The sequence below is a fragment of the Conger conger genome, unplaced genomic scaffold (assembly GCF_963514075.1).
Source record: "Conger conger unplaced genomic scaffold, fConCon1.1 SCAFFOLD_96, whole genome shotgun sequence".
Taxonomy (NCBI): domain Eukaryota; kingdom Metazoa; phylum Chordata; class Actinopteri; order Anguilliformes; family Congridae; genus Conger; species Conger conger.
This window is the reverse complement of record NW_026890354.1, coordinates 29,201-41,700: the sequence shown is the minus strand read 5'-3', so window position 1 is coordinate 41,700 and position 12,500 is coordinate 29,201. Positions and strand designations below refer to the sequence as shown.

Genomic DNA, 12,500 nt, shown 5'->3' with positions numbered 1-12,500 from the left:
CATCACCTCTTTAGCATCGCCTCTCTAGCTCATTCACCCACTCACGCACACTCACTCACTCACTCACACTCACTCACTCACATGCACACTCATGCATGCATTTCACACACACTCACTCACCAACAGCATAAGGCATACTCGTCAAATAGGCACTAAAATAAGAATGTTTGAGATACATAATATATAATGAATATTCACGTATAATAAGAACATATTAATGTAAGTCATGTGTTTAATATATTGCTGACATGCTCTTGCTGTGTCACCATAAAGTGCATGAATCTTGTACTTAATACTGTAATATTATGTACTTAATTATGCTGTCGTGTGATGTTTTGTATTTCTGTATCAGGTGTAAGCAATGATATAATAACATAATTTGACTTCATTGACTTGGACTCTGTGGTCCAGCTGTGTTTGACCTGTGACCTGTGACCTCCTGCAGCTGAACCGGATCAACCGGGCCCGAGAGCAGGGCTGGAGACACGTGCTGAGCTCCAGCGGAGGAGGGTCCAGTCCGGAGAGGAAGGTGAGCTGATCTCAATACTGATCTCAAATCAGCCCATCCCACAGTCTCAGCACTGATCTCAAATCAGCCCATCCCACAGTCTCCAATACTGATCTCAAATCAGCCCATCCCACAGTCTCAGCACTGATCTCAAATCAGCCCATCCCACAGTCTCCAATACTGATCTCAAATCAGCCCATCCCACAGTCTCCAATACTGATCTCAAATCAGCCCACCCCACAGTCTCCAATACTGATCTCAAATCAGCCCATCCCACAGTCTCCAATACTGATCTCAAATCAGCCCATCCCACAGTCTCAATGCTAAACCCACTTCACCCTGTGTTCAAGGTGGCGCAGGTTCATGGCTTACCATGTTTGCAGCAAAAGCTTACTTTTGAAGGATTTTAAATGAGCACTCCATTTAGTTCTCCACTGACCTCTTGTCAGTGCAAATTGATGTGACTAATAATGCCAGCTAGCTGATTAGCTGCTTGCTTGAAAAAGGTTAGAACAAGCATTGCATTGATTAAAGTGTAGTATAGCAGCTCAATGATCTGTTTTTGTTCTTGGCATCTTCCCTGTCAGCAGCCACCTCGCTCTACCTTCAGACTGCTCGCGAATGTTGGCATTTGTGGCCAACAGAAAAGCGTTTGAACATGTTGACTAACAGTAGCTAACGTTCTGTTTGCCGTCTTGAGCGCACGTTGGGTGTTGGGTTTTGAGCTTTTCGTGTCATCGTCAGACCTTGGGTTTGTGCTCCATTCTGACCCAACTAAAGCAATTCATTGCAATTTTGGTGAAAGTATGCATATGTTATGACTTTTCCAAGCTGTTCATAAAACAATTTTCCATGTGGCGTGTTTTTGCATAATTATTGGATGATGAAATGTAAACCTCTGAGTCCAGGTAATCTACCTCTTTTAGACTGAGTCAGCCTTTTCACACCTGTTGAGCTTCTAAAAACACGGAGAGCCGCCCACGCTAACACAGAGAGAGACGCCCACGCTAACACAGAGAGACGCCCACGCTAACGCAGAGAGACGCTAACGCAGAGAGACGCCCATGCTAACGCAGAGAGACGCCCACGCTAACACAGAGAGACGCCCACGCTAACACAGAGAGAGACGCCCACGCTAACACAGAGAGACGCCCACGCTAACGCAGAGAGACGCCCACGCTAACGCAGAGAGACGCCCACGCTAACGCAGAGAGACGCCCACGCTAACGCAGAGAGACGCCCACGCTAACGCAGAGAGACGCCCACGCTAACGCAGAGAGACGCCCACGCTAACGCAGAGAGACGCCCACGCTAACACAGAGAGAGCCGCCCACGCTAACACAGAGAGAGACGCCCACGCTAACACAGAGAGACGCCCACGCTAACGCAGAGAGACGCCCACGCTAACGCAGAGAGACGCCCACGCTAACGCAGAGAGACGCCCACGCTAACGCAGAGAGACGCCCACGCTAACGCAGAGAGACGCCCACGCTAACGCAGAGAGACGCCCACGCTAACGCAGAGAGACGCCCACGCTAACGCAGAGAGACGCCCACGCTAACGCAGAGAGACGCCCACGCTAACACAGAGAGACGCCCACGCTAACACAGAGAGAGACGCCCACGCTAACGCAGAGAGACGCCCACGCTAACGCAGAGAGACGCCCACGCTAACGCAGAGAGACGCCCACGCTAACGCAGAGAGACGCCCACGCTAACGCAGAGAGACGCCCACGCTAACGCAGAGAGACGCCCACGCTAACACACGCAGAGCTGATGCGCGTGCCTTTGTCTCTGCCTTGCACCTCTCACAAGCTTTTTCTTTCAGTTTTTTGGAGGAGGTGGTGGAGTGGGTGTGGCCCCTGGCCCTGTGGTGGGTGTGGCCCCTGCCCCGGACTCTGGCCGAAACCAGCTGGAGAAGCAGCATCCCACCCCAGAACACAGCCCCAAACTACAGCCCAGAGAGGGACATCCCACCCCAGAACACAGCCCCAAACTACAGCCCAGAGAGGGACATCCCACCCCAGAACACAGCCCCAAACTACAGCCCAGAGAGGGACATCCCACCCCAGAACACAGCCCCAAACTACAGCCCAGAGAGGGGGGCAGGGCTGGCATGGGGAGCCCCAGCAGGAGAGCCAACATGTGAGTGTGCAAGACTGATGGGATGGGGTGAGAGACTGAGTGAGTGAGAGAGAGACTGAGTGAGTGAGAGAGAGACTGAGTGAGTGAGAGAGAGACTGAGTGAGTGAGAGACAGACTGAGTGAGTGAGAGACAGACTGAGTGAGTGAGAGAGAGACTGAGTGAGTGAGAGAGAGACTGAGTGAGTGAGAGAGAGACTGAGTGAGTGAGAGAGAGACTGAGTGAGTGAGAGAGAGACTGAGTGAGTGAGAGAGAGACTGAGTGAGTGAGAGAGAGACTGAGTGAGTGAGAGAGAGACTGAGTGAGAGAGAGAGAGACTGAGTGAGAGAGAGAGACTGAGAGAGAGAGAGAGACTGAGTGAGAGAGAGAGACTGAGTGAGAGAGAGAGAGACTGAGTGAGAGAGAGAGAGACTGAGTGAGAGAGAGAGAGACTGAGTGAGAGAGAGAGAGACTGAGTGAGAGAGAGAGAGACTGAGACTGAGTGAGAGAGAGACTGAGACTGAGTGAGAGAGAGAGAGAGACTGAGTGAGAGAGAGAGAGAGACTGAGTGAGAGAGAGAGAGAGACTGAGTGAGAGAGAGAGAGAGACTGACTGAGTGAGAGAGAGAGAGAGACTGACTGAGTGAGAGAGAGAGAGACTGACTGAGTGAGAGAGAGAGAGAGACTGACTGAGTGAGAGAGAGAGAGACTGAGTGAGAGAGTGAGAGAGTGAGAGAGAGAGAGAGAGAGAGACTGACTGAGTGAGAGAGAGAGAGAGACTGACTGAGTGAGAGAGAGAGAGACTGAGTGAGAGAGAGAGAGAGAGAGACTGACTGAGTGAGAGAGAGAGAGACTGAGTGAGAGAGAGAGAGAGACTGAGTGAGTGAGAGAGAGACTGAGTGAGTGAGAGAGAGAGACTGAGTGAGAGAGACTGAGTGAGAGAGAGAGACTGAGTGAGTGAGAGAGAGAGGAACATGCTGAAGGGTTTGGGGCTTCTTTCTCTCTGGACCTTAAAGGGGTGTGCCAGCAGCTGCCGGTCCTGTCATGCCCAATGGCCCCTCCCCCCTCCCCAAACACGATGCTGTCCGGAGGGAGCTACGCCGGCTGGAGCTCGTTACCAGACATGCTAATGCTAACAGGTGAGACCGTGGGACCTTAAAAACGTTAATGCTAACAGGTGCTTCTGTAGGAAATGTAATACATTTTTCCAATCTGCAGTTAGGATTGGAAAATGAACAGAGGAACTTTTGTTCTGTAGTGGCCGCTCACTGAAATGAGCGTGGTTACTACACACACGGGAGGGGTTGCTACACACACGGGAGGGGTTACTACACACACGGGAGGGGTTACTACACACACGGGAGGGGTTACTACACACACGGGAGGGGTTACTACACACACGGGAGGGGCTACTACACACACGGGAGGGGCTACTACACACACGGGAGGGGCTACTACACACACGGGAGGGGCTACTACACACACGGGAGGGTTACTACACACACGGGAGGGGTTACTACACACACGGGAGGGGTTACTACACACACAGGAGGGGTTACTACACACACGGGAGGGGCTACTACACACACGGGAGGGGCTACTACACACACGGGAGGGGTTACTACACACACGGGAGGGGTTACTACACACACGGGAGGGGTTACTACACACACGGGAGGGGTTACTACACACACGGGAGGGGTTACTACACACACAGGAGGGGTTACTACACACACGGGAGGGGCTACTACACACACGGGAGGGGCTACTACACACACGGGAGGGGCTACTACACACACGGGAGGGGGTTTCAGAGCGGTGGTGTTTCTGTAGCACGGCCCCGGCTCAGTAAACATGCTAATGCTGCAGCAGTGGTGTTGAGTGGTGCCCTCTGTCGCCCCCTGTGGCCGGCTCAGGCAGCGCGGGATGGCGGCCGCTGAGAGGGCTCGACAGGTGGAGGACTTCTGGCAGCGCAAGAGAGAGGCCATGCTGAACAAAGCCCGCGCCGAAGGCCAACTGGTACTGCCTCCTCCTCCTCCTCCTCCTCCTCCTCCTCCTTTTCCTCCTCCTACTCCTACTCCTTTTCATCCTCCTCCTACTCCTCCTCTTCATCCTCTTCCACCTCATCCTACTCCTCTTCATCCTCCTCTTCCTCCTCCTCCTGCTCCTCTTCATCCTCCTCCTCTTCATTCTCATCCTCACTCACTCACGTTCTTCAGGGTTCCTCCCAGAGATGAGGGCTAGGGCAGCAGCAGTCTGGCACTCTAAAAAAACTCCAGTGGGGATTAGGATTAGGGGTGAGGGGGGTTAGGGTATATGGGGGTTAGGGTTAGGGGGATAGGGGATTAGAGTTAGGGGTTAGGGGATAGGGGACTAGAGTTAGGGGTGAGGGGGATTAGGGTTAGGGGATATGGGGGTTAGGGTTAGGGGGATAGGGGATTAGTGGATTAGAGTTAAGGGGTTAGGGGATGAGAGTTATGGGGTTAGAGTTAGGTATTGGGGGATTAGGGTTAGGGAGTTAGAGTTATGGGGTTAGAGTTAGGTATTGGGGGGATTAGGGTTGGGATTTGAGTTAGGGGGTTGGAGTTATGGGGTTAGAGTTAGGTATTGGGGGGATTTGGGTTAGGGGATTTGAGTTAGGGGGTTAGGGGGATAGGGGATTAGGGTTCGGGGGGGTTAGGGTTACTGGGTTTGAGTTGGGGAGTTCTAGTGCAAAATAATCAGTTTATTCCAAAGTACAGACCAATTAAACAAGCAAAGGCAAGGGGTCAAACGTTTGGGCATTATGGAATAAAATGTGATTATTTTGCATGAGAACTTTGTCTTGCCATTTTCTCTTTGCAGTGTGCGGGTTCTTCCCTGTGTTTGTGATTAGTGCACACAGTGTGTGAGCCTGTGTGTGTGTGTGATGAGCTCAGTGTGTGAGTGTGTGTGTGTGTGTGTGTGATGAGCTCAGTGTGTGAGTGTGTGTGTGTGTGTGTGTGTGTGATGAGCTCAGTGTGTGATGAGCTCAGTGTGTGATGAGCTCAGTGTGTGATGAGCTCTGTGTGTGATGAGCTCTGTGTGTGATGAGCTCAGTGTGATGAGCTCAGTGTGATGAGCTCAGTGTGTGACGTAAGCGCAGTCAGCATTTCTAAATTAAACGGTGCAGGGCGCAGCTCTGTACGGAGGCCGGCCGAATTCCGCCGCAGGCAGGAAACGCGCCCCCAACCGAGAGGAGGAGGTAGGCCCGCCCCCTCGCCCACATCCAGCCAATCGCTGCGTCCCGCCCCGGCATGGTCAACTTCCCCGCTCACGCCCCCGTACCGTGTAACATCCTGTCGTACCGTGTAACATCCTGTCTGCATGGCGCTTTTCCTCGGTCTGGAGAGCCTGGGGACCCACCACTGAACCCTGTGTGTGTGAGTGTGTGTGTGTGTGTGAGAGTGTGTGAGCGTGTGTGAGTGTGAGTGTGAGTGTGTGTGTCTGTGTGTGTGTGTGTGTGTGTGAGCGTGTGTGAGTGTGAGTGTGAGTGTGAGTGTGAGTGTGAGTGTGAGTGTGAGTGTGAGTGAGTGAGTGAGTGAGTGAGTGAGTGAGTGAGTGAGTGAGTGAGTGTGTGAGTGTGTGTGAGTGTGTGAGTGTGTGAGTGTGTGAGTGTGAGTGAGTGAGTGAGTGAGTGAGTGAGTGAGTGAGTGAGTGTAGTGTGTGTGAGTGTGAGTGAGTGAGTGAGTGAGTGAGTGAGTGAGTGAGTGAGTGTGTGAGTGTGTGAGTGTGTGAGTGTGTGAGTGTGTGAGTGTGTGAGTGTATGAGTGTGTGTAGTGTGTGTAGTGTGTGTAGTGTGTGTAGTGTGTGTAGTGTGTGTAGTGTGTGTAGTGTGTGTAGTGTGTGTAGTGTGTGTGAGTGTGTGGGAGTGAGAGTGATGGCTACTCAGTACCATCTTTGACGTATTAGCCTGTTGATGACCCCCTAACGATTTTTTCATGATTTGCGTACATTCACAGAGCTGCGTGACATTTTTGGCTGCGTTTGAATTCCCTGTTTTTACTCATTTTTGTTTCCGCTCCTCCCTTTTTTCATAAAAAAAAAAGGTTTGTTGGATATTCACTAAAACGACAAGAAGCATTTCATGCCTGCCACCTCTCCAATACTGTGTGTGTGTGTGTGTGTGTGTGTGTGTGTGTGTGTGTGTGTGTGTGCGCGTGTGCGTGTGCGTGTGCGTGTGCGTGTGCGTGTGCGTGTGCGCGTGCGCGTGCGCGACCGCCTGTGTGTGTACAGTGTCAGTGTCATGTTAATGCTGTTGTATTGATGCTACAGTGTTGTTACGGTGTCGTGACGGTGTCGTTACGGTGTTGTGACGGTGTCGTGCCGGTGTCGTGACGGTGTTGTGATAGTGTAGTTACGGTGTTGTGACAGTGTCATGACAGTGTTGTTATGGTGTCGTGATAGTGTTGTGATAGTGTTGTGACAGTGTTGTGACAGTGTTGTTACGGTGTTGTGACAGTGTTGTTACGGTGTTGTGACAGTGTCATGACAGTGTTCTTACGGTGTTGTGATAGTGTAGTTACGGTGTTGTGATAGTGTAGTTACGGTGTTGTGATAGTGTAGTTACGGTGTTGTGATAGTGTAGTTACGGTGTTGTGATAGTGTAGTTACAGTGTCGTGATAGTGTTGTTACTGTGTCGTGATAGTGTTGTTACTGTGTCGTGACGGTGTTGTGATAGTGTTGTTACGGTGTTGTGATAGTGTTGTTACGGTGTCGTGACAGTGTTGTGATAGTGTTGTTACTGTGTCGTGACAGTGTTGTGATAGTGTTGTTACGGTGTCGTGACAGTGTTGTGATAGTGTTGTTACTGTGTCGTGACAGTGTTATGATAGTGTTGTTACGGTGTCGTGACAGTGTTGTTACGGTGTTGTGATAGTGTTGTTATGGTGTCGTGACAGTGTTGTGATAGTGTTGTTACGGTGTCATGACAGTGTTGTGATAGTGTTGTTACGGTGTTGTGATAGTGTTGTTACGGTGTCGTGACAGTGTTGTGATAGTGTTGTTACGGTGTCGTGACAGTGTTGTGATAGTGTTGTTAAGGTGTCGTGACAGTGTTGTGATAGTGTTTTTACTGTGTCGTGACAGTGTTATGATAGTGTTGTTACAGTGTCGTGACAGTGTTGTTACGGTGTTGTGATAGTGTTGTTATGGTGTCGTGACAGTGTTGTGATAGTGTTGTTACGGTGTCGTGACAGTGTTGTGATAGTGTTGTTACGGCGTCGTGACAGTATTGTGATAGTGTTGTTACGGTGTTGTGATAGTGTTGTTACGGTGTTGTGACAGTGTCATGACAGTGTTGTTATGGTGTTGTGATAGTGTTGTTACGGTGTTGTGACAGTGTCATGACAGTGTTGTTATGGTGTTGTGATAGTGTTGTGACAGTGTTGTGACAGTGTTGTGACAGTGTTGTTACGGTGTTGTGACAGTGTTGTTACGGTGTTGTGACAGTGTCATGACAGTGTTGTTACGGTGTTGTGATAGTGTAGTTACGGTGTTGTGATAGTGTAGTTACGGTGTTGTGACAGTGTCATGACAGTGTTGTTATGGTGTCGTGATAGTGTTGTGATAGTGTTGTGACAGTGTTGTGACAGTGTTGTTACGGTGTTGTGACAGTGTCATGACAGTGTTGTTACGGTGTTGTGATAGTGTAGTTACGGTGTTGTGATAGTGTTGTTACTGTGTCGTGATAGTGTTGTTACTGTGTCGTGACGGTGTCGTGATAGTGTTGTTACTGTGTCGTGACGGTGTTGTGATAGTGTTGTTACGGTGTTGTGATAGTGTTGTTACGGTGTCGTGACAGTGTTGTGATAGTGTTGTTACTGTGTCGTGACAGTGTTGTGATAGTGTTGTTACGGTGTCGTGACAGTGTTGTGATAGTGTTGTTGCTGTGTCGTGACAGTGTTATGATAGTGTTGTTACGGTGTCATGACAGTGTTGTTACGGTGTTGTGATAGTGTTGTTATGGTGTCGTGACAGTGTTGTGATAGTGTTGTTACGGTGTCATGACAGTGTTGTGATAGTGTTGTTACGGTGTTGTGATAGTGTTGTTACGGTGTCGTGACAGTGTTGTGATAGTGTTGTTACGGTGTCGTGACAGTGTTGTGATAGTGTTGTTAAGGTGTCGTGACAGTGTTGTGATAGTGTTTTTACTGTGTCGTGACAGTGTTATGATAGTGTTGTTACGGTGTCGTGACAGTGTTGTTACGGTGTTGTGATAGTGTTGTTATGGTGTCGTGACAGTGTTGTGATAGTGTTGTTACGGTGTCGTGACAGTGTTGTGATAGTGTTGTTACTGTGTCGTGACAGTGTTGTGATAGTGTTGTTACGGTGTCGTGACAGTATTGTGATAGTGTTGTTACGGTGTTGTGATAGTGTTGTTACGGTGTCGTGACAGTGTTGTGATAGTGTTGTTACGGTGTCGTGACAGTGTTGTGATAGTGTTGTTAAGGTGTCGTGACAGTGTTGTGATAGTGTTGTTACGGTGTCGTGACAGTGTTGTGATAGTGTTGTTAAGGTGTCGTGACAGTGTTGTGATGGTGTTGTTACGGTGTCGTGACAGTGTTGTGATAGTGTTGTTACGGTGTCGTGACAGTGTTGTGATAGTGTTTTTACTGTGTCGTGACAGTGTTATGATAGTGTTGTTACGGTGTCGTGACAGTGTTGTTACGGTGTTGTGATAGTGTTGTTATGGTGTCGTGACAGTGTTGTGATAGTGTTGTTACGGTGTCGTGACAGTGTTGTGATAGTGTTGTTACTGTGTCGTGACAGTGTTGTGATAGTGTTGTTACGGTGTCGTGACAGTGTTGTGATAGTGTTGTTACGGTGTTGTGATAGTGTTGTTACGGTGTCGTGACAGTGTTGTGATAGTGTTGTTACGGTGTCATGACAGTGTTGTGATAGTGTTGTTACGGTGTCATGACAGTGTTGTGATAGTGTTGTTACGGTGTCGTGACAGTGTTGTGATAGTGTTGTTACGGTGTCGTGACAGTGTTGTGATAGTGTTGTTACGGTGTCGTGACAGTGTTGTGATAGTGTTGTTAAGGTGTCGTGACAGTGTTGTGATAGTGTTGTTACGGTGTCGTGACAGTGTTGTGATAGTGTTGTTACGGTGTCGTGACAGTGTTGTGATAGTGTTGTTAAGGTGTCGTGACAGTGTTGTGATAGTGTTGTTACGGTGTCGTGACAGTGTTGTGATAGTGTTGTTACGGTGTTGTGATAGTGTTGTTACGGTGTCGTGACAGTGTTGTGATAGTGTTGTTACGGTGTCATGACAGTGTTGTGATAGTGTTGTTACGGTGTCGTGACAGTGTTGTGATGGTGTTGTTACGGTGTCGTGACAGTGTTGTGATAGTGTTGTTACGGTGTCGTGACAGTGTTGTGATAGTGTTGTTAAGGTGTCGTGACAGTGTTGTGATAGTGTTGTTACGGTGTCGTGACAGTGTTGTGATAGTGTTGTTAAGGTGTCGTTACAGTGTTGTGATGGTGTTGTTACGGTGTCGTGACAGTGTTGTGATAGTGTTGTTACGGTGTCGTGACAGTGTTGTTACGGTGTCGTGACAGTGTTGTTACGGTGTCGTGACAGTGTCGTGATGGTGTTGTGGCTTGTGTTCCTCCGTCAGGAGTACTTGGCCCGGCTGCGTCAGATCCGCCTGCAGAACTTCAACGAGCGGCAGCAGATCAAGGCCCGCCTCAGAGGAGAAAAGGTAGAGAGGTCAGAGGTCACAGGTCACCTGGTCCTGGGTGCCGGGTGTGCAGCTGCGTGACGCAGTCTGGCCACTTTACTGCAACAGACCTCCCAGTCCGACAGCACTGTGCACTCATTTAGTGAACAGACCTCCCAGTCCGACAGCACTGTGCACTCATTTAGTGAACAGACCTCCCAGTCCGACAGCACTGTGCACTCATTTAGTGAACAGACCTCCCAGTACGACAGCACTGTACACTCATTTAGTGAACAGACCTCCCAGTACGACAGCACTGTGCACTCATTTAGTGAACAGACCTCCCAGTCCGACAGCACTGTGCACTCATTTAGTGAACAGACCTCCCAGTCCGACAGCACTGTGCACTCATTTAGTGAACAGACCTCCCAGTACGACAGCACTGTGCACTCATTTAGTGAACAGACCTCCCAGTACGACAGCACTGTGCACTCATTTAGTGAACAGACCTCCCAGTACGACAGCACTGTGCACTCATTTAGTGAACAGACCTCCCAGTACGACAGCACTGTGCACTCATTTAGTGAACAGACCTCCCAGTACGACAGCACTGTGCACTCATTTAGTGAACAGACCTCCCAGTACGACAGCACTGTGCACTCATTTAGTGAACAGACCTCCCAGTACGACAGCACTGTGCACTCATTTAGTGAACAGACCTCCCAGTACGACAGCACTGTGCACTCATTTAGTGAACAGACCTCCCAGTACGACAGCACTGTGCACTCATTTAGTGAACAGACCTCCCAGTACGACAGCACTGTGCACTCATTTAGTGAACAGACCTCCCAGTACGACAGCACTGTGCACTCATTTAGTGAACAGACCTCCCAGTACGACAGCACTGTGCACTCATTTAGTGAACAGACCTCCCAGTACGACAGCACTGTGCACTCATTTAGTGAACAGACCTCCCAGTACGACAGCACTGTGCACTCATTTAGTGAACAGACCTCCCAGTACGACAGCACTGTGCACTCATTTAGTGAACAGACCTCCCAGTACGACAGCACTGTGCACTCATTTAGTGAACAGACCTCCCAGTACGACAGCACTGTGCACTCATTTAGTGAACAGACCTCCCAGTACGACAGCACTGTGCACTCATTTAGTGAACAGACCTCCCAGTACGACAGCACTGTGCACTCATTTAGTGAACAGACCTCCCAGTACGACAGCACTGTGCACTCATTTAGTGAACAGACCTCCCAGTCCGACAGCACTGTGCACTCATTTAGTGAACAGACCTCCCAGTACGACAGCACTGTGCACTCATTTAGTGAACAGACCTCCCAGTACGACAGCACTGTGCACTCATTTAGTGAACAGACCTCCCAGTACGACAGCACTGTGCACTCATTTAGTGAACAGACCTCCCAGTACGACAGCACTGTGCACTCATTTAGTGAACAGACCTCCCAGTACGACAGCACTGTGAGTTTATGGTGTGGTTGGTCTCTCCCAGTACGATAGAACTGTAAGTTTATGGTGTGGTTGGTCTCTCCCAGTACGACAGAACTGTAAGTTTATGGTGTGGTTGGTCTCTCCCAGTACAACAGCACTGTAAGTTTATGGTGTGGTTGGTCTCTCCCAGTACAACAGCACTGTAAGTTTATGGTGTGGTTGGTCTCTCCCAGTACAACAGCACTGTAAGTTTATGGTGTGGTTGGTCTCTCCCAGTACAACAGCACTGTAAGTTTATGGTGTGGTTGGTCTCTCCCAGTACAACAGCACTGTAAGTTTATGGTGTGGTTGGTCTCTCCCAGTACGACAGCACTGTAAGTTTATGGTGTGGTTGGTCTCTCCCAGTACAACAGCACTGTAAGTTTATGGTGTGGTTGGTCTCTCCCAGTACGACAGCGATGGATCCGACAGTCAGGAGTCGAGTGACGAAGCACAGCTCAGGAGAAAGAAGATTGAGGCTTTAAAGGTGTGTACCCTGTACCCTGTGTCCTGTGTCCTGTGTCCTGTGTCCTGTGTCCTGTGTCCTGTGTCCTGTGTCCTGTGTCCTGTGCCCTGCGCCCTGCGCCCTGCGCCCTGCGCCCTGCGCCCTGCGCCCTGTGCCCTGTGTCCTGCGAGCAAGCGTCAGGACCCTGTAGCATAGTGGTTAAGGTAAATGGCCCTGTAGC

The 12,500-nt window shown here is 49.8% G+C and overlaps 1 protein-coding gene across 1 annotated transcript in view; it reads left to right on the top strand.

Annotated features, from left to right (window-relative positions):
- nek1 (NIMA-related kinase 1) overlaps positions 1–12,500 on the top strand; it is a 41,236-nt gene that overhangs the window by 14,463 nt on the left and 14,273 nt on the right. The window contains exons 15-21 of the mRNA XM_061230136.1: positions 446–529; positions 2,336–2,652; positions 3,645–3,767; positions 4,545–4,647; positions 5,780–5,851; positions 10,270–10,353; positions 12,224–12,301. Of these exons, the coding sequence (XP_061086120.1) occupies positions 446–529; positions 2,336–2,652; positions 3,645–3,767; positions 4,545–4,647; positions 5,780–5,851; positions 10,270–10,353; positions 12,224–12,301 (861 nt within the window). The remainder of the gene's footprint in view (positions 1–445; positions 530–2,335; positions 2,653–3,644; positions 3,768–4,544; positions 4,648–5,779; positions 5,852–10,269; positions 10,354–12,223; positions 12,302–12,500) is intronic.